The sequence below is a fragment of the Hemicordylus capensis genome, chromosome 3, assembly GCF_027244095.1.
Source record: "Hemicordylus capensis ecotype Gifberg chromosome 3, rHemCap1.1.pri, whole genome shotgun sequence".
In the NCBI taxonomy this organism is placed as follows: domain Eukaryota; kingdom Metazoa; phylum Chordata; class Lepidosauria; order Squamata; family Cordylidae; genus Hemicordylus; species Hemicordylus capensis.
The window spans coordinates 53,454,909-53,477,598 of NC_069659.1; the positions used below are offsets into that span (position 1 = coordinate 53,454,909).

The 22,690-nt window shown below is 39.5% G+C and overlaps 1 protein-coding gene across 21 annotated transcripts in view; it reads right to left on the reverse strand.

Moving 5' to 3' along the window:
- ABI3BP (ABI family member 3 binding protein) overlaps window positions 1–22,690 on the reverse strand; it is a 233,136-nt gene that overhangs the window by 99,401 nt on the left and 111,045 nt on the right. For 20 of the 21 annotated variants that reach the window (XR_008320120.1, XM_053312005.1, XM_053312009.1 and 17 more), the window contains 9 exons: window positions 20,085–20,162; window positions 18,482–18,556; window positions 17,818–17,886; window positions 13,912–13,983; window positions 13,520–13,591; window positions 4,596–4,670; window positions 3,175–3,249; window positions 2,615–2,689; window positions 1,814–1,888 (listed from right to left, as the gene is read on the reverse strand). Coding sequence is in view for 20 of the 21 variants with exons in the window: in XM_053312005.1 (XP_053167980.1) it covers window positions 1,814–1,888; window positions 2,615–2,689; window positions 3,175–3,249; window positions 4,596–4,670; window positions 13,520–13,591; window positions 13,912–13,983; window positions 17,818–17,886; window positions 18,482–18,556; window positions 20,085–20,162 (666 nt within the window). In the remaining variant the exon portion in view is untranslated. The remainder of the gene's footprint in view (window positions 1–1,813; window positions 1,889–2,614; window positions 2,690–3,174; window positions 3,250–4,595; window positions 4,671–13,519; window positions 13,592–13,911; window positions 13,984–17,817; window positions 17,887–18,481; window positions 18,557–20,084; window positions 20,163–22,690) is intronic. The other variant, XM_053312018.1, reaches the window with a different exon arrangement.

Sequence of the window (22,690 nt, forward strand, 5' to 3'; positions counted from 1 at the left end):
TGGAAAACACAGGCTGTATTAAGATTTTTGTTTCTTACTGTCTTCTCACCCCCACCTGCCCAGGAATAGAATCATATGAGCTAAAGTGGTGTATAACAAAATGTTTTACAAAATTTTTAATAAATTTGCAAAAAAAAAAAAAAAGCCAAACCCCACTTTCAAAGTCTCAGACAAAACAGTAAGAAAATATTCATCGATTCTTTGCCATGAAATGACTAGGTATAGTGGTGGGCAAACCCTTTCCTTCTGGGCTCATGTCAGATTGGCTCAGAAATAAGCCAAGCCCAAAAAGGTTCCCAAGAAGCTGGGAAGTAGTCAGTTAATTTCTGAGCCAATCTGAATTCAGCCTGACCTATTTCTATAAGCCCCTAGGTTCCCTCTCTTCCTTGCACCCAACCCTTTTCCATCTGACCCCCTTCCTATTCTCAAGTCCTCCCCCTTCCCTTTAAGTCATACTTACTAGTTAGGCTGGACTCTCCTGCCATGAAAGGGAAGGAGGGAAGTATCTATTTTCCTTCCCATTCCAGCTGGCACCTGATGTTGACTCACTGCATATTCCTGGTTGCACTTGGGAAATTTCACAAGAACTACCAAAATTGCAGTGGCTTCTGGGAAAACAACATTTCCCAAGGGTCAAGAAGGCCTACACAGTATGCCTTTGCCAAACATTGGCCAGAGAAGACACAAAGGGAAACACTGTCTTCTTCTTTTTCTCTCTCACTACAACTAAAGCACCATCTTTACTGCTGCAGATGGTCTGGGCAGTAAGTACAGTTTAAAGGCATAAGGGGGCTGAGGCAAGGAAGCTAGAAATTCTTTTCCAACTCAGATTTTTTAACCCAGCAGAGATGATGATGATGATGATGCTTAAAATTCTGATTACATTTTAGATGATTATGTAATTGTTGATTGCATCAGCTGATGCACAGGGAGGTTTACATAGCCACTCTACCTCAGCTTGCGCATGGGGAGGGGTTTAAATAGTTATTCTCCCTACTTCTCATCTGGCATGCAAGAGTAGATTGTTTAACTCAGGAATCTAACCCAATATTGCGGTTTCAACGTTTGTGGAACGTTCTGCAAACATTACTCCTATGATATTAGAGGGCCTCCTGTATGGGGCCAGAACTGAATTAATGAAAAAGCTTACTCAAATAAATATTATTCTTCTGTTTTACAAGAAATATGTCCAGGCTAAATTTGTAAGAATTGTATAGAAGAATTTTTACATGCTAATTCATAGTCATGGGTAAAATATCTGGACCAAGAGGCAAAGAAATAAGCGTGTTTCTGGATCAAGAGATAGAGAAAACAAGAGAGCTATCTAAAAATATGCTGAAGAATGATGGTTTCTTAGTACTATGAATAGATCTATTTAAACAAACATTATGGCTTTTTTCATGTAGATAAGCAGCACTTTCCTTTAGGAAACATCTATTCAATTTGCCCTTGACTTTTTCAAAGAGTTGTGACAACTCTGCTGAAAACAGGAGATGAATGTGTATGACTTTCCCCTGATATAAATCTTCAAACAATGGCAAGCGCATTTTGCTGACATTTTTGCACAAATGTTTACTGTTAAGCAAAGGGCATATGTTTTAGCTTGTAAGATCTCAGATCAATGAGCAAATTGAACGTACAACAATAAAATCTTCAACATTCAAGAAAGAATACTGCAACTGTTAGCTGAAGAACAGATTTGGATGCAGTCTCTGTTTTTATAATTTGCATTATCAATATGAACAGATCCTCAGGAGTGGATTTCATTGGGACTCCCACAAGCCATACTGTTTCCCCAGGAAGTGTGAATTACCTGGAGTAGTTTTTAATAGTTCATTTATCCTGGACATTTTAGGTGTATTCTGCTCCAAAGGTGGCAGATTAGGGGCTAGAAAAATAAAACATTTCAAACACTGAACAGAAAAAGACAAATGTAACTTCAAGTCACCAATCTGAGATACTGTGAAATAGACATCTAAAATATTTATTATCTATGGATAAAACAGCTATGTAACATTAAAAATATTTTTAAAAATAACATTAAAAATTGAACTTGTGAAAAAACACTAAAAAAATCTAGACAGAAAGTTCATAACCTAACACATGTCATATAAATGACATTTTTATTACTTCTCATGTATAAAGATGATATTAGCATCCTGTCCTTTGAAAAAGATACTGGAAGGAAATAGGATGCACAGATGCACACCCTTCCACTGTGTAAGACCCCATAATGTGTCTTTGTTTCATTTCATAAGAAATCTATATTCAGTGACAGAAGAAGCCCTCAGTCAATGAGATCTTGAAAGCAGAAACAGATAGAAATAGACTCTATTACCATCAATAAACAAACTACACATGCCTACCTCCTGTTAATGATAAATGCAAACTAAATATAACTGATATGTAAATATAAATTGATTTTATTACCAAACCTATGTTCCATAAATGAATGAACTTGATTTATGCTGCTTTGGAGAAAAATAAACTGAATAAATCCTATTGGTATAAGATCAGTAGTTAGTAGTTATTTCAGTAGTAATCAGTAGTTATTTCACAGTTGAATACAGAAGAGTTTTGAGAATAACATCTGTATACAGGAGTATTTAATTACCAGGTTTCACATGCCATCCTTCTGGAGTAGCAGAAGGTTTCCATTTAAAAGGAATAAGTGGTTTTTCAGATGGAGCTGAAAGCAACATCAAGGTTAAATTTAAATTCTCAAGAGCATATTTTAAACTTTCTCTTTAAATAAACAGCACATGCAACAGGTTTGCAACAGTGAAGCAACAGTTCAAAATGGAATGGAAAAGACAGTGATGAAAGTGATAGAGATGCTATCAAACCATGGTGCACTGATATGAAACAGATCTCAGTGCTTCATAGGCAGGGGTAATTTCTACAAAGATATTTGTGCTATGGTGGGAAATGATGGATGATTGGGCAATCCATGCACATTTCAAAACTTAAAATAAACGCAAAAGTATGAAGGACCATGTACCTACAGAGAGAAATGGATGTTTAGAGATTTTGGTGAAGCTAGAAATATGATGAACGTCAGTATTGAAAGAATGACAATTATATTCTGGAAGAAATGGATTCACATGGAATGGAAATGTTTCCGATGAAACATAAATGTAGTATGACCATTCACAGCCAAAAAAAACACATTACCCTGTGTTGCCCCTGACCAGTCAAAAGGTTTAGATGTTTTAGGTGTGAGAGAGTCCAGAATGGGTTCATTTGTTACTGTGGGAAGAAATGTTGACAAGTATAAGAAAATTAAAGAAACCCAAAATACACCTAGGAAAAAAAACGATTCTTGCATGTGGAAAACTATTTTTCTGTAATAAAAACTGAAGTGTTTCCATTGTTTTCAGTTTACTAGATTAGGAGGTGTTATAAATGAAGTAATATGTTTAAATCACACACTATTAAGGATTTCCTTCATCATAGCATTTGTGGATTTGAATAAATGCTGGGTGGTCATAGGTTTAGTTCCTTCCTGACTATATGTAATAGTTTTGGATTCAGTCTTGTTATCTGAATCACTGCCAAACAGGATTTTAGGTTTCCTAAGAACTCTACTAAAATAGCATGATTCAATTAAGGTGGCATAGAATAACAAGGAAGCAAGATTGTAATAAGGAACACAATGTACTGCAAGTTAGCCTAATAGGGCACATGATTAACTCTCTCTTTTTAAATTAGTATCATTTAATTAGTATCATATTATTATTAACCACTGGTATCCTTACTAAATCTGTGGGCATGCAATATAAAAGTCAAAAATGTAGCACTAGTATCCCCCTTCCAGAAGATCATACACAGGGGTGTCATTGATCCCTCTTCCCCTGGAAGCTGTCTATGTGAACTGGAAGTAGGTCCTTGAGGGCCATGCAATCCTTAGGACCTATTTCTGGGCTTAAGGAGAGCTTCTAGGGAAAGCAGGGCAGATCCATAAAAATGCCCCCCCTGCATCCTTGCCCCTGAAATTCAGAAGTCGGTATGCTAATACTGCACGCGTGATTTTGTTTTAATCCAATGTCCCAGATGGGAAACAATGTAAATAGTCCTGTGCAGCCATGGATGCACTTTTTAAAGTAGTTGTGCAACTTCCCTCTTGCATAATACTGTCAGAGCTGCCTGCAACATATGTAGCAGGACTGGCTGATTAGCAACACCAGTGTTGCATTGCCCATCATGTAGGCCATTATCTATGAGACAATTTGTCTGTCTGGGATTAGATTCCGTCCCCAGAAGGCTCTTCCTACACAGATTCTATTGACCCCAAAGAAGCAAGTGCTGCTAGAGCAGGCCTGCTGAACTTCGGCCCTCCTGCAGATGTTGGCCTACAACTCCCATAATCCCTGGCTATTGGCCACAATGGCTGAGGATTATGGGAGTTGTAGTCCAATAACAGCTGGGGGGGGCAAAGTTGAGCAGCCCTGTGCTAGAGTGTACTAAGAACCGGGGCCTAAGAACATACCCTGCAAGCCCTTTACTTAAGGACAGTATTACTGCATACGCTGAAGTAAAGTGTTTGAAAACCACTCCCTTATTCTGTGAATAAGTACAAGATGACAATGGTATACCTGGTTTGGAGTCTGATGTATCAGTCTCATCAGATGTTCTGGGGCTTGAAAGAGCAAGTTGTGTTTTGCTGAAAGCTAAAAACAATACATTGATATTAACTGCAATCATGACGATTTCCTTCAAAACTAAATTTTATTTACTGAGATAGGTAGTGTTTTTGTTTAAACTGTATCAATAACTCGGGTCATAATTTCCCCCCTCAAAACATTTCAACCAGGCTGACTTTTAACTGAGCAATTGACTAATCAACCCTAACCCTAACCACCTTTCAGTGACAGAACATGGAATTTTAATATTTTATTTTTCATCAGAACTTTGGAATATAGGATATTTAACAAATGTGTGCTCATGTCTATTCAATATTGTTTAAGATCTATGTTTAAAATACACAGTCATCCATTCCAGCTGAGTAATGTCATATCCACTTGCCTTCAGTTGTCTGAACCTACTTTAAGCTGAAACTGCTTTACTGGAAATGGCAGCAAAATAGAAATATGGGGGCAGCAGGCAGGAGTTGACACTAGGCAAGGGTAACAAGTCACTGTCCACACCTGTTGATAAACTATAGCAACATGAAAGTAATCCAATCTGTATTTAGTACCATTTAGCAGGCAAGAAAAAACTGCCAACTATGTATATCATAACCAAACAGCTCCATAGGTTTACTTACTCCCTTTTCTCTTCCAAACAAAGACTGAGGAAAGGGTCATATTTTGCTCTGTATAAATCAACGCAGCAAAAGGGATGCAAAGACCTAGATGAATTTCACTCAAACATAGGCCTCTTGTATTCATTCACCAAGCTGTTAGTTCTTCACTAGTCACCCAGCATAATACACAGGTGCTCACTGCCCAGTGGATTTTTTGTTTTTAAAAAGCAGACCCCTAGCATGAACTACCTTTAGAAGTCCCTTCCCTTTCAACAGCAATTTAGCATGGAGACAGTTTTCCAAAACACACAAGTCAAAAGCCTGCCCACTCCAACAGAACTAGTTGTACAGTTCTTTGGATTCCAGTCACAATGTGTTTCTATTGGGTATGTGTGTGTGTCTCTCTCTACACATCCTCCACATCCCTATCTAGTCCTCTCACTCTGTGCAATAAGCTTGCATTAATTAATGACTGGAAGGGAAGGGGTGGATGGCATATGGGATGTGCACACAGACCTGCCAGTCCCTAGACTTCCTAGTGCATCATCTGGGTCTGCATCCAGAAAGGAAGAAGGGAGAAACAGGGTTCCATTGAGCCCTATGGGGATCTCTTTATACATGACCACAGAATTTGTGCTGAGGATGATCATAGATGGTAGGCTGCTTCTCCCAATGGTAAAATGGGTAGGACAAGCATCCTACCCAGCTTTGGGAGCTGTGCACGCTGTTGATTTTTGGTTGTCTGTCAGCAAAAACCTAGTAAGGAGGAGAAGGAAGTGATTGTGTGGGAGGTGAGTGCAGGCGCCAACATTGTCACCCCGCGGAGCACGTTTTCTCAGCATATTATCAAGGATAGAGGAAACACCATCAGAGCCTGCGCCCACCTCCCACGCAATCACTTCCCTTCCCCCTCTTCCTACCTAGGTTTTTGCTGACAAGACGACCAAAAATTGGCCACCTCCAGCCTCAGAGGTAAGATGCCTCTGAATGCCAGTTGCATGGGAACAACAGAAGGAGAAAGGGCATGGCCTCACCTTTTGCTTCTGGTCTCAGAGGAATCTGGTGGGCCACTGTGTGAGACAGGATGCTGGAGTAGATAGGCCTTGGGCCTGATTCAGCAGGGCTGTTCTTATGTTCTTATGAGAGTGTGCACAGCACCAGAAGCTGGGTAGGACACTTGCCCTACCCAATTTACCATTGCGAGAAAAAGCCTTAAATATTTCTGGTTCTTTGTCTTATAAAGAGACCCCCAAAAGAACCATTAAATTAAGTTCTTTTGCCCTAATATTATTATCTTTAAAATGTTATGTATGTCTATGTCAAAGTACTCTCATGCCTTAGGGTTATGGTCACTGGCCTAGTGAAGAGCTTATTTGAAATTCTGAAGACAAGAAAGGCATAGAAGCTTTGAGTATCTAATAAGGTTATGTACTTTTCCAGGTTCAAAAGTCATTCCTACTTTTCATTTTCTGCAGATGTTTGTGCAGTTGGTTGGCTGGACTTATTAAGAGAAAATACAAACAAGCCCAAAGTGCAAGCTGTGGGTTGTAAAACCATCCCCAAATCAAGAAGTTCACTTCAAGGGCAATGCTAGGAACTGGTGTAAACTGAATGAATACATATGTAATGTTTTGCACAGGAAAACATATGCTATAAATAGGATTCATCTGATTGAAGTCAGAGAAAAATGAAAAACAATTGTTGCTTGTTAAGGATAATTTGTGAGTAAGAAAGTGCAGCCACCCCCCATATCACAGATAAGAATGTTTCTGACATGCTATAGCATATCTCCCCCAAGTCCTGCTATGCTGCCTCATCGTGGCGGGGGGGGGGGTTGTTCCTGGGAGGGATGAGCTAAGTACGCTGAGAGATATACTCCCAGTAGGGTCACCCAGAGTGCAAAGGTCATCTCAGCTGCCCAGCTAAAGCCAGCAAGCACCTATATTATGCAGCAGCAATATACAGTAGGAAGGTGCTGGACGTGGATGATCACTTCAGTGACAACGGCAAAGGCATCATTTCATACTGTGTGGGAGAAGGCAATGGTAATCCACTCCTGTATTTTACCAAGAAAACCACATGGATAGACAAAATAGAATGATTGTCGATGTAGTGCTTGATGATGGGCCCCTCAGGTCGGATGGTAATCAACATGATACTGAGGAAGAGCTCAGGATCTCTCAGAGTACTGATGGTGTTTATGACACAGTTAGATTAAAGCCTTTTGGACATCTAGCAGCTGATGTTGCCGTGTGGGAAAAGAAAATTCAAAGCTGCAAAGACAGAATTACAATGGAAACGTGGAATGTCAGAAGCATGAATATGGGAAAGCTCAACACAGTGAAAGATGAAATGAATTGATTACAGATTGACATCTTGGGCATCAGTGAATTAAAATAGACTGGAATGGGACTCTTTCAGTCAGAAAATCATACCATTTACTACTAAGGACATGAAAACCAAAGAAGGAATGGTGTTGCTTTCATAGTCAGGAAGAATATAGCAATGACAGTACTTGGGTACAATGCGGTCAGAGACTGACTAATATCAATCAGATTTCATGGACAACCCTTTAACATGACAGTTCTTCAAGTCTATGTCCCAACAACTGATGCAGAAGAAGAGGAAGTTGATGAGTTTTATGCTCAAGTTCAGTCTGAAAACGACAGAACATGCAAGCAAGATGTGATGCTGGTGGTTGGAGACTGGAATGCCAAAGTTGGAAAAGGTAAGGAGGAAAACACAGTCAGCCTATATGGCCTAGGAAACAGAAACTAAGAAGGAGAATGACTTATTAGTTTCTGCAAGCCAATGATCTCTGCATTGCTAACACATTCTTCAAGCAACCAAAGCGGCGACTATGCACATGGACATCACCAGATGGAGTACACAGAAATCAAATTGATTACATTATTGGTGCAAGGCAGTGGAAGAGCTCAGTTATAACAGCAAAGACATGACCGAGGGCCAATTATGGAAAAGATCACGAACTGCTCATGCGCAAGTTCCAAGTCAAGTTAAGGGGAAAAACAAAGCTATCCAGCTTCCAGGATATTATTATTTATTATTTATTACATTTATACACCGCCCCATCCACAGGCTCTGGGCGGTGTACAACAACTTTTTAAAAGACATAAAAACACACAATTCAAAACACAGTGCTAAAAACAATATAAAAACAATTCAAAAACAACTGAAACCATTAAAAACCAATTAAAATACTTTTAAAAAAACCACACACACAACACTTTACAAGCCTTGGAAGACTAGGCCAAACAAATAAGTTTTTAGGTTTTCAAGTTTTTAGGTTTAGGTTTAAAAATAAGTTTTTAAACTGTGGATATCTGCCGGGAGTGCATTCCCTAGACCAGGAGCAGCTACAGAAAAGGCCCAGTTCCAAGTCATCACCAGACATACCGGTGATAACTGGAGACGGACCTCTCCAGATGACCTCAACGAGTGATGGGGATCATACCGAAGGAGCTCTCTAAGGTAGCCCAGATGCAAGCCGTTCAGAGCTTTAAAGGTAATAACCAGCACTTTGTATTTTGCCCGGAAACATATTGGTAGCCAGTGCAGCTGTTTTAAGACAGGCATAATATGGTCTCTTCGGGTTACCCCAGAGACCAATCTGGCTGCTGCATTTTGAACTAACTGAAGTTTCCGAACTATGTACAAAGGCAGCCCCACATATACAGCATTGCAGTAGTCGAGCTTGGAGGTTACCAGCTGATGCACCACTGTTTCGAGACCGTTCTCTTCAAGGAATGGATGCAGCTGTCGAATCAGCCGAAGCTGAGAGAAAGCGCTCCTGGCGATAGCCTCCACCTGAGATTCCAGGGTGAGGCCTGTATCCAAGAGCACTCCCAAGCTGCGTACCTGTTCCTTCTGGGGGAGTGTAACCCCATCCAGCACAGGAAGATCTAACTCATCGCTTAACTTCTGATCCTCCACAATGAACACCTCCGTCTTGCTTGGATTCAGCTTCAATTTGTTATCCCTCATCCAGCTCATTACTGTCTGTAGGCAGGTGATGATGATGATGATGATGATGATGATGATAAAGAGAAATAGATTTGGGTGTCATCCGCATACTGATAACACCCTGCACCAAATCTCCTGATGACGTCACCCAGCGGTTTCATGTAAATATTAAAAAGCATTGGTGACAGAATGGAGCCCGGAGAGACTCCATATAACAGCTCCCATTTTAAAGAGGAACTGTCACTGATCTTGGGAATGTACCCATCCTTTTCAAGGAGAACATCAGGAACCGCTTTGAAGTTCTGAACCTCATTGATAGGGAACCAGAGGAACTGTGGAATGAAATCAAAGCAGTTATTAAGGACGAATGTGAAAAGAGACTGCCAAAGAACAAAAAACAGAAGAAAACAAAACAGATGACAGAACAGACAGTGGAAATTGCCAAGAAGAGGAGAGAAGCCAAACTCAAGAAAAATAAAGACCTCAGGAAGGAACTTAATAGGGAATTTCAGAAACCAGTTAGAAGAGACAAGGAGCAGTACTACAATGACATCTGTAAAGACCCTGAGGATGGAAATAGACATGGAAAAACAAGGCAAGTTTTCCAAAAGATCTCTGAACTCAGAGGGAAGTTCCAACCTTGAATTGGTATGTTAAGGGATGCCAAAGGACATATAGTAACTGATTCAGAGAAGATCAAACAGAGATGGAAGGAGTATACCGAAAATCTGTACAACAGGGACGTCAACATCCAAGATACTCTAGAAGATATTCCCCACTTGCAAGAACCTCTAGTATGGGAAGATGAAGTTAGATCAGCACTCTGGTCGTTACCAAATTGGAAGGCTACAGGAATTGATGGAATAGCTACAGAAATATGGCAGGCAACAGAAGAAGGCTCTAACCAGACTATGCCAGCAAATTTGGAGAATGACACAGTGGCCAACAGATTGGAAGGGGTCAGTCTACACACCCACACCAAAGAAAGGAGACTTAACAGATTGCGCAAACCATTACACAATATTCTTAATTTCACATGCTAGCAAAATAATGCTCAGGATCATCCAATGCAGATTAGAACCCTAAGTGGAAAGGGAAATGCCTGATGTTCAAACTGGTTTCAGAAAAGGCTGAGGAACAAGAGATATCATTGCTGATGCAGGTTGAATAACTGAGAAAGCCAAAGAATACCAGAAAGAAGTCAATATGTGCTTTACTGACTACAGAAAAGCCTTCGATTGTGTTGACCATGTCAAGTTCTGGAATATCATTAGGAAAATTGGCATCCCAGAACATCTCATTGTTCTCATGAGGAAGCCACAGTCCAGATGGAACATGGTGAAACAGACTGGTTCCAGATCAGCAAAGGAGTTAGACAAGGCTGTATACTTTCTCCTTCTTTATTCAATTTATATGCTGAACATATACTGAGATAAGTTGGATTGGAGGAAGAAACATCAATAACCTGCACTATGCTGATGGCACCACTCTGATAGCTGAGAATGTGGGCGATCTGCAACCTCTAGTAATGAAAGTCAAGGAGCACAGTGAAAAAATGGGACTATAAATAACCAATGCAGCCTGGCTGATTTCGGTCCCAAATGGGGCTGCGTGGCCCAATTTGGGAGTGAAATAACACCCCCGTGCCTGACATCAGATACGGGGGGCGTGTCCGGGGCCATGAGGCTATTTGAACCCATTTGCCCAACGGTGGCTCTGCCCCTGCCACAATTGTATGCATTCAGATATTCACAAATTGCAACTTCTGCCCCATTTAAGTGTGGTTTTGCATTATGTGTGAATGTGGCCACTGTCTTCTATCTTTATTTCTTTGTCTTGGAATGTAAACATCACTTGCTTTAATCCCTGCAATCACATGGTTTCTAAACAATCTCCTGCACCTGAGCAAGCCTTGCTTCTTGAATGTTGCTTTACTGCATACCGGCCCTGCTTACGTCTTCTTGTCCTTAGCTTAAATTCACCAGGCTTAGGACAAAATTAACAGTCTCTTTTTATTACTAGGAGGAGAGATTTTGAATAGCTCATAAGAGTAACCACCTAAAGTGAACAGGATTGTTTGTTCACTTAAAAAAAAGAAAAAGGAAATTGTATGTGGTTCACAAAGACCAGATAATGGAGATATTAAAAGAATCAAAACCATTTGCAGCATTTGAAGCACACAAAACGTGTGTTCCCCATGTGTACTGGAACATATGATTGAATAGGACATTTCATAATATGTTCCATAACGAAAGCAAAGGAAGCTTAAGGAGCACATTTTGACAAGAGATAGTGTGATTAAAAAAATGTAGTCCTGACCTGAATTTAGTGGTATAAAAAGCAATACGAAATACTGTATCAGAAAACATCATAATCTGCTTTACTAACTTCAGGAGTAACTCTTTTCAGGTGCCTACATATTTAGTGCAAAGATTACCCACATGAGAGTATTTAGATCTGGAAAGATCAGGGACTCACTAATAGTGCTGTTAAAGGGAAATGCTATGTGGCTGTATGCACATTCCAACTGATATTGAGCATTTCCCTTCTCATGGAAGAACATGGGAAGTCTCTGAATGCTGCTGGACCATGTCCAGGAAAGCAGGAGTATGCGTTGGGCCATTTCTAGCATTAATATTTTTATTCATGGGAGTACACAGTAAGTTGCTCCCGTGATTAAAACAGTAACATTGGAAGGACATGTACCCATGTCTGTCCAAAATCCTAAGTAAGACCAACATCTCTTTTCTGAATCGTGAAAAGGCATCATTATTAGTCCTTCCAGTACTATGGTTTTCATCACTGGAATGACCTAAAAATGCTCTTGTGATGAAACAATGTTTGCCATCTTGTGCAGTGTTAAGAGGAACTGATGAATGCATTTTAGCTTCCACGATATGTTAGTGAGGACTGCATAACCCTCAGGGACATATTTATGGAAGTGAAAAGAGTTACTGCAGGGAGGAGAGAGAAGCGAAAATTGCGTTCCCCTCCCCATGTGCTGGGTTATGTGGCAAGTCTTCAGGATAGTTCGTTTCCCAGCTCCCTGTGAGGGTGGAGTTCTTGCTCTGCCTCATAATGCTGCAGATAATGTTGGCTACTAATATTAGAAGTAACCCTCCAAAATTATGGAATGACTAATTAGTTTCCTGCTGTATGTACTATACAGAAAACACATACCATCCACATAACATATTACTTTATGCTAATCAAATAAAAGGGCTTGTTTGCAAACAGCGCAAACCTGGAACAACGATTCATTCCCAATAGAAAGTACACAAGCAAACTTGGCGATTTTATAAGGAAAAAGTTGTATGATTCATAGCTGTTGGCTGAAGGAGCTGCAATCATCCTATTTACATAGATCAGAGCTATCAGAGTTCTGTGAAAAATATAATAAAGACAACTTTAAAAAAGAAAAGAAAAGAAACACCTCACCATAAACTGGCCACCCATCATGTTTCTAAATGAAAAGAAATATCTCCCTCTAGTAGAGCTGAAATTCTTAAACAAATTAATAGAAAATAATGCATAAGAAAACTGGGGATTTCTTTGGTGAAGCCTTCCAAGAAAATTTCCTTTAAAAAGTAATTGAGAAACCAGATAAATAACTAAATATGGCAGATCTATTTCTAGATATCATAAAGACATTTTGGGGTCTCAAAATCAGGTAGCAAGGAAATCTGAGAAAATAAAGGTCACATTTTGAAGATTTGTGTAATGAAAATTTATCTTAGGCACTCACATATTTAATGCCACGCTAAGTTTCAATGAAGAGAAAATTGATAATCAAAATAAACTGCAAAGTCCATATGCCAGGAGTAATGGATGACCTCAGTCAAGGGATTTTTGCCATACAGATGGTTGGCATTGTCACCTGTGACAACACGTACCAGCTGCTTTTAGGAGGAAGTTCCTGGAATCCCTTACTCCTCCATACAGGGAATAGTGAACACAGCTACCTAGTGCAGGTTGAGCAGTTTCCTGGAAAGCCTATCTGAGCCTCCTGAAATTCCAGCTTCTTCCCTGAAGCAGACAGCTTGAGTGCACATGCGCATACACACTGACAAGTCTATATGACTACTCAGCTGAATATGAGGATGGGAGCCAAAATTCACGTGGCCTGGCCTCTCCATGTTAAATTTAGGCCCAATATTTCTCTATTCACATGTATACATTAGGGATTTAAGTTTATAGCAGCATTTCTTTTCTTGTCTAGAGTTTCAAACTGCATTATTTAAACAACATATGTGCTGAAGCATGCGACTTTAAGGGAAAAATAATAATTACCAGGCTTTGTCTGTGTGGCTTTTGGAGCAGGCGTTTGGGATTGTGAAAGAACTGGCTGCATTTCACTTGAAGCTATAGTAAAAGAAACAGCCAAGTCTTTATAGAGCTCATTGATGCAGAGAAAAGGTGCATTTCTAAGGCTAATGTGGTACAGAAGGCCTTCTGGGACATAATTTTGCAAATAACGGAAAGATAATTGAAAGAACTACAAGATGAATGAACCGTAAGTTTCCTAAATCACATTAACAACTGGGGCTAAAGCAAATATAACCATCACAAAATAAATTTTATGTAAACCATGTAAACCAAGTAACCATGTTTTAAGAACAATAACATTGTCCAAGGAAATAAAAATAAAAATGAAATTAAAGATTTTCAAAAATCACCATTACCCAATGTTTCTGTGGGCATTTGAAGTATGGGAGATGTTTTAGTTTTAGGAGATTCCGGAAGCTTGTGTGGAGCTAGAAGTTGGAAAAAAGAAAGTCCAACATATGAGTATCCCAATTCCTGGTGGGAGGGAAGGCTTACAGATAGATCTGATGTTACAGACAGACACAAAATATATAAGTCATATATAAGTGACTTAGTGATGGTAGACATTTGATAAGGCCACAGGAAGCAACTAAGCTCTCTGTCAGCCTCCCCTGATTCAATACCCATTAGAAAACTGACCACCTCCCTCCTTTATTACCTATGAAGCCATCAATGGCTTCAATCCAGAATACTTAAGAGAGGGCTTTCTTTGTCATGATCCCTGTTGCCTATTAAGATCACCTATAAGGGTTCGATTACAGTTTCCGCTGGCGCATTTGGTGGCAACTCAGGACCAGGCCTTCTCTGTGGCTGCCCTGGGGCTTTGGAATATGTTCCCTGTTGAAATAAGAGCATCTCCTTCTCTGTTTGCTTTTAGGAAGACCCTCAAGATGTACCTGTTTTCTCAAGGTTTTAACTGAAATTTTTAAACTATTTAATGTGTTTTTATCTTGAGTAGTTGTTTTTATTTGTTTTTTGAATTTTTACTGTTTTTATACTGTTTTTACATTTGTTGTGTTTTCTAACTTTGTACACTGCCTAGAGATGCATATATCAGGTGGTATAGAAATTAGATAGATAGATAGATAGATAGATAGATAGATAGATAGATAGATAGATAGATAGATAATAAAAGAATAGGGCTCTCATTTTCTCCAGGGAAAATAAAGTTTTGTGTTCATAGTATTTATTATAATTGCATTTTTCTATAAATAATAAGCTTTTTGTTCCCATTTTATATCTAATATATGTGATTCAATAATGAATTAAACCTTCTACATTAATCTTGGTTTATTGTGATCTGCATGGATTTTTTGCTTTTAAAGATTAACTGGTATTACTCATTTGAAACAAGAAACACAGCACAGGCCTTTTGAGTAATCTATATGTTGTTTCCTATACCTATTCACCTGTGAGGCTATTCCCATGATTGGCAAAAATTGGGCTAGGGCCAATTTCTCCCAATCGTGAGTAGCAATGGGAGCCACACGGCTCCCGGCGATGGCTCAGCACTTATGGAGCCCGCCACTAAACCTGAATTTTGGGCGTGAGAAAAAGCGGGTTCCTTGATTGTGTGTTATTGCAGTACAGCTCCACACTGCACCGACTCATGAGTAACCTCCCAACTGGGAGGCTACAACAAGCCTCCCGGCGTCAGGACGCTCCCCAAAAGGGACTGTGCACTCGCGCAGTGCCTTATGGGACTTCTGGGGGCCAGGAGGCACCCGAACCCTGCCACCCCAACTGGCTCCATTACAGAGCCAGTAACTGTCTGGGTGGCCAATTCGGCCACCCACGGAGGGCTCCCTGATCGTCTGCAGAGAGAGCGGGTCAAACCCACTCTCCCTGCAAATCCCCTTTAGGCTTTTCACGCTGCTTGTGTAAAGAGCCTCTATGATATTGTTTAGATATGCATGGTTGGGTATGGACAATCCACTCTAGTCACAGGTGGGTTAGACTACGGAGTAATAAGTCCTAGTAAAGTGTAGGTTTGTAGACTATAATACAATTTCAATTAGGATGAAAAACAAGGCTTGTCCTAAACTGAGTTTCACCCCAACATTTTCTCTCTCAGTTGGATTGGACCTATTTTTTTTTCTTTTCTTCAGCTTGGCAATTGCCCAGTGCCTAGATGTGAACAATTCATCCCCTTTTGGTGGCAAAAAGGAGAAACTTCTGCATGGTATACTGGGGGCTAGAAGAAGGAAGAATCCCTGTAAATAGATTTCTAAAACCCAACATTCATTTTAAGTACAATTTAAAAAGTACTTTGATTGTAGTTTAACAGAGTTAATCATTAAGGTAAATTATTTCAATAAGAGTGCTTCTGTTGGACTGAAAGCATTATGCCTTAATTCCTATGGGAATAGCTAGCCATCCTTTCTTGTAAGCACAAATATACTGATGACAGTGAATAAAAACTGCTGGGAGTGGAAATCAAGAGTGAATTCTGTTTAATGCTTGCTTCATGGCATCTTCATGCAGCCCACGGATACATATTCCTGGGAGCAAACATTCCCCTCCCCTTTTGTGGGGAGGGAAGTAAAGCAAAAATTGCTTCCTGATCCCCCTCCCCATGTACTGAACTTCAATTTACACAAGGGAGGATTTCACCAATTGCCTCTTTCTGCTTCACCCTTGTGTCACATGCCATTCTTTTCTAGGGTCCCTAGAAATTTGCAACAGATTTTGCGGAGTGCAGGGTACTGCAGAAGGAAGAGGGAATTAGCAAACTTTGGGCCTCCCTTCTTTTGTGAATGGAAGTCCTTCAATACGTCAAACAACAATTTAGGATATACACCTTTATCTATAAACAAAAGGAAATATAGTTAATGAATTCCAATTATTATCTGTGGAATTACTCTCATATAAAGGCTTGTAAATAAAACATTGCAGGATATTTTTTTTAATATTAAAGGCCAAACCATATATGGAAACTAAGGGCCCAGTCGGACATTGTCATGAATGTGGGTTCAGTGAACTTGTCTTTCTCGTCCCTGTCCCCCAATGTGCTCCCAGACAAGCTGGAGCTGCGCTCACCTAGCCTGGAAGCGGGTGGAAATTGGTTGTGCGGGCTTTCGGGAACCCAGGAAGGAAAGCTGTGCCAGCCAATGAAGTTCAAGCAGTGGGAGGAGCTTCCTCCCTTAACTCCAGTTTGGGCGAGTTGCCCAAACCAAACAATGCAGTCCAGCCTCTGGACCCTTGACTTGGTAAGTTAATCTTTCTTACAACCGAGGGGTCATCTGGAGGCTGGGGTAGGGATTAGAGCTGTGGTTGGATCCTGGAACCGCAGCTCTAACTATTCAGATGTCATGAGAGGCCAATTTGAGATGAGTTTGCCACAGGTTTCCCATGGCATCTGAATGCAGCCTCTGAAACAACCAAATTAGGTATCCTATGTGTTCTGAATTTTTGCAAATTCAGTCTTACAAAGTTATTTTTCTTGGAATCCACTGTCTTTCCTGTAGTCAGCAAGGGAAAAAAATTCGTTCAACTTTGAATTCTTGTACTTTGCTGTTTTTATTTATGCTCAGTATAATAACTAACTATTTTTAACAGCTGGTAGTAGCATGCACTAAGATGAAACACTATAGATGTCAAATTCTGTTTTAGACCTATGGTCCTATGAGGACAGTCACATAGATACTTGTTCCATAGATACTTGTTCCTGTTGTTTATATAGATGATGGGAATATTTTAAAAAATCTCCAAGTTATAACTGGTAGATCCCAAAATAATTTTGTGAAAGCATGCCTGAGTCATCAAAGCATGCCTGAGCACTATAAACAGTATTGATAATAATTACAGTAAGTGATGGATCTAACATATTCCAAACCTATAGGACTTTTATTGTCCTGACAATGACAACTCATTTGATGTAAAGAACCAAGGATGCAATTAGGATAACCAAAGCTCTATACCATAATTAATGTATACCATTTGTCAATATGATTAATAACTCACCATTACTACTAATATTTAATTAAAGCAAAATATGCACATGTCCACTTATTCCTCATATTTACTACCAATACCTTTGAATCAATGAGAAAATAGTGCAGTGCTCAGGCTTATATGAAAGAAGACTATATATATTGTATGGTCTTGACTACTTGCGTATTGGTGGATTTATGACAGTTGTGCCATCAGGAATACAAGAAAACTGTTGCCTTTTGTCAACAGGCATGTGCACAACCACATATATATTAGAGGTAGTATTTAGTAGCATTGTTTGCAATGGAAGTTCTAAACATAATATTTACCCAATGTGTCAAAAGGCAATTCAGCTATATGGATTATGATAGGTTTTGAAGATTCCACGACACTTTGAGCTAAAAAAGAAAGTTAACATATTTTCTTTAGACATTAATTACACTATGGACATCTTATGCAAAATGTACTTCAGGACACAAGTATGAGTGCAAATGCCTGAAAATCATATTTGTTTTCTACTCCAACAGCCACGATGTATTTTTCTGAATCAAATGCAAATGTTTTAGTTAATAATACAGGGAAGCTGCACTATGTTTCTCTCAGCAAGCTCAAATCTTCAGATTAAAAAATGCAGAAATTTAATTTTAGTGTGTATGTGTGTGTGTGTGTGTGTATGTGTGTGTGTGTGTGTGTGTGTGTGTATATATATATATATATATATATATATATATATATAAACTTTAAAAATAATTTCATGAAATTATGAAGCACAAGCTTCGTATTTGATGATGACCCTTCATTCCGTCAGTACAAGAGTTACAGTATAATACAGTGCAGCTGATTACTGATGTCCAACACTGGTCATGTTAGTAAAGTTGCAGTTGTTAAATTTGGCATTTCTTCAGTTCAGAAATGAGTTTATTACATGTCATTTGCTGTTCAAGGCAGTAGCAGTGTGGAAGCTTCAAGTTAAAGCACAGGAGCGTGTTTTACCTGGAGAGCTCTCCGATTCCTCTGAGACACTGGGAACTGTTGGGTTATTGCTTTCCCAGTCAAGTTCAGTGATGGCTGATAAACAAAAGTTAGTACAGTTATTAGTATAAATATATATTCTCATATAAATTCAGTTAGGTCAAGTAGGTTGAGCTAGCTCCAAGAAACAGTGGCTAATATAAGCTTTTGTAATATAAGCTAATTATTAGATTGATAACCCATTGATGGTACAAAATAGGATTAACTTGTACAACTCTTCAGAAAACACAGTACAGTGGACCCTCGACTTACGAACTACTCGACATCCGATGTTTTCGACTTACGAACGACAAAAATGGCCGCACACTTACGAATTTTTCGAGCTACGAACGGAAACTGCTGGCGGTTTAGATGCGGTTTCCTCGACTTACGAATTTTTAGATGCGGCTTACTCGACTTACGAATTTTTTCAGACCTCCGTGGGTGCGCTTTTCGACTTACGAAATTTTCGACCTACGAACGTGCATTCGGAACGGATTAACTTCGTAAGTCGAGGGACCACTGTAACGTGCAATTTTTCTACAATGATTTCTCCTTGAATATAGGCAAGGATATAGCTAGCAATAGCCACTCCCACTTTCTATGAAATGGAAAGCATTCCACCAGTCATTGGGACTTATGCAAGAGAACAATTGACTGATGGTTTGAATAATTTAATACTGCAAATTAAAGGAATGAGAAAAACTCTGTAAGCATTAAGAAATACAGGCTTTACTGTGAAGAAAAACATGGAAAGGCTTTGAGTTGGTGGAAATGGAACATAGAAGGGATCAAATCACAGAACATTAGTGGTGTTTGAATCACAAATAAGGATACAGGGAAAATGTTCTGCTAACAAAATAACTCCGACATCACTGCCTTCTAAGTGTATACATTCTCTGACAGCAAATCAAATGAACATATACACACAATATACATTGTCCAAATTCTAATATATTCTAATAAACTATATTATAATATATATCAGAAGCAGTTTTGCACAAAACTATGACAGTGACAGAAGTCTGGTTTAGTGATTATTAGGTATGATTCATTTAAACACCATCCAAAAGACAGTTCATTTATCAGGAAGCCAATTACATCAGCATAAATGTATACACATAAGTTTTAAGTTATAAGAATGGGAGTGGCATAGACATGTTCTGTGTAACTAGAGAACAGAAATAGAACACAGGAAGTCCCCAACTTACAAACGGGTTATGCTCCAAAAGTTTGATTGTAGGAAAGATGTTCATAACTCGGAATGAATATAGTTCCCAAGAGTGAGTACATTCATATGTGTGAGACTTCTTTAATATAACAAGTTATGGAGCTTATAAGTCAGGTGTTTGTAACTTGGGAAGCACCTGTCTAAATGGGCCTGAAGTATTCAAATGTAAATATCAGAAATCTTTTTCAAGCATGTAAAAAGAATATGATTATATAAAGATCCTTTAGGCATAATAGAATACTAACTAATACAAACAAATAGGAAATGTAACCTCATTTATTTGCAGTTAATGGAACAAACTGAATAAATACTGTTCCATCAAGGTACCATACAGAAACAAGGGGGGGAAATTACCAGGCTGGGATTGTGGGGAAATTTTTTGTACTTCTGATGTCTTGGATTCTGCAGGCCATTCTTGAGTTTCATTTTCAGCTATTTAAGCAGAAGAAGAAGAAGAAGAAGAAGAAGAAGAAGAAGAAGAAGAAGAAGAAGAAGAAGAAGAAGAAGTTGGATTTAATAAAACAGATTATTCTTGTGGTGTGAAGTATAACACAAATGATTATCTACCACAATTAAAAAGGATATGACAGGAAGGAAAGGATTTAAATGGTTGGAATGTTCTTTCACTACTAGTCTCACTTTTTCCTAATAACAATAGACCTTGCATGACTACCACAGATTTTGTCTTCCCTCAGCAGCAACTGGCCTCAGAACTGGAGACGGTTCAATACTTGTTCCTAAGCAGATCTGTACCTTTAATACTTTAATAATTATGGTATACCTAAATCGTAACCATGTTTCACATGAGCTTGAAGGACTGACCTTGCCATATCCATAGGCAGTAATAGGAAAAAATTAAAAACCACTGAAAATTCAGTTTTGCAGGATGTAAGCATTAGCAAATGGAGATGGGACACCACAAGCCACCACAATTTCCAGTCAGTTTGGACTTCATCTGCAAATTGTTACTTTAAATTCTTTATTACACGATAATTTACAATACTTCATCTCTGGCGCCCAAGGAGATGTTGAGTCTTTCCACATAGTGTCAAAATGTGTTTTGAAATAAAGTATAATTCCATAATGACATACTGGTCTGCAACAAGTACAGCACTGGCATATTACTCCAATTAAATGAAACTTATTCTGTTGCACAATTTGAAATCAGATAAATATCTAGAAACTCCTTTGGAGCATAATAAGTAAGATCTATGCTGGATAGACACTGAAAATATTCTAGCAGCAGAACAGTCTGGTTTGGCCTGGTTATTCACCACTGTCTCAGGCCTTGATTCTACAGCATCTGATAGCAAAATATATTTCAAAGCCAAAGGGGGCCCTTTGTGCTGCGTTTGTTGACCTTAAATCTGCGTTTGATTTCATATCTAGAGAGAAGCTGTGGTCTAAACTTCGAGCATCCACTATCAATCGTCCCTTACTTTTGTTAATATATAAATTGCATTAGAACACATATTTGAAAGTTAGGTGCAATGCGGCAGGTTATCTCTCTAAAAATATTCCATGAAACAGATAGGGATGTGCACGGAACCACAGAGGCGTGGCCCGGCACTGGGGGGAGTGTGTCTTTAGGGGGGGCGGTAGTACTTACCCCCCCACACCGCTCTTCCCCCTCCAGCGCTGGATTTTCCAAAAACGTTCTTGAGGCGGCAGAGTTCCTCCCATACATGTAACGTATGCGGCGTGCGTGTGCCAGCGGCGCAAACGAGTGTGTGCGTGCTGCGAAGGGTGCGTGCGTGAACGTTTTTGGAAAGTCCGGCGCCAGAGAGGGAAGAGCGGCGGGGGGGCGTATTACCGCCCCCCTTAAAGACACACTCCCCCCCCCCGCCGAACTGCCGGAATTCCGGACCGGTCCGGAGGCCTTTATTATGGCCCCGGACCAGTCCGTGCACACTCCTAGAAACAGAGGCTTTGCTGCGAACTCGAAGTTGTCCCAAAAAACCGCTGCAAATAGTGGATCCCCTCCCCACAGATATAAATTGTGTTACATTCTAATGCACAGTGAAAAACCCAAATTGTGTGTGAACTGTTCCCCGATAACTCACAGGAACTATGGGGTAAATCTAGCTGTTATGTGAATGCATCCCCTTCATTCTGGAGTTGATGCGAGTTAAAGGGCTTCAAAAGCCCCATGTGAAAAGCTACCAGGCAGCTGTAAGAATTTTCGAGTCCAAGGTGTTAGCTCATATGCTTTATGGAGCACAGTTAGGCCTTTATCCTAACATCCAAGCCATAGAAGCTGTCCAATCTAAATTTCTTAGAAAGCTATTTCAAGTACCATGAGGCATTTCTAACGCAGCTCTAAGAATGGAGGCAGGTATGATAAAATGTTGAGTCTAAAATCTGGCTTTTAATATTTAAATTTTTGCTCAAAATAAACCTTAATCCCACTGGACTGTTACTGCTCATGTTAGCAGATAAATTCACTTCCAACTGGGAAATGGAACTTAAAAGGAAATTGTTGTCCTATGGGTTTGATCCACAGTCATTGTTAGCTATGAATCTTGATCAAACTAGCCAGGCGCACTCCCAAAGAATTTGTGACGTAGTGCCCGATAGAAGTTTTATATCAAGGAGATTAATAGTGGGTAACCAACTATTGAATATGAAACCTGCTAATTACTTAGATAAGCTTACAGTAGCAAAATACCGTAGAGCCTTCACACTAGGACGCTTTGACGTTTTACCTTCTGCTGTGTTTGAAGGGAAGATCAAAAGAGTCCCTTACGTGGAACAGTTTTATCTTCTACAGGGCCACTCGCTATGAACTAATAGTGCCTAGCAAATTACCCTGGCCACCCAGATGAATTCTGCTAGCTATCTTTTATCTGATAGCGATGACAAAATTACTTATGTAGTTGCTAAGTTCTGCCATTAGAATTCAAAGTAAGATTGTATCTGTATAGCTGGACTCCATAAGCTATTCGTACCATAAGGTGTAC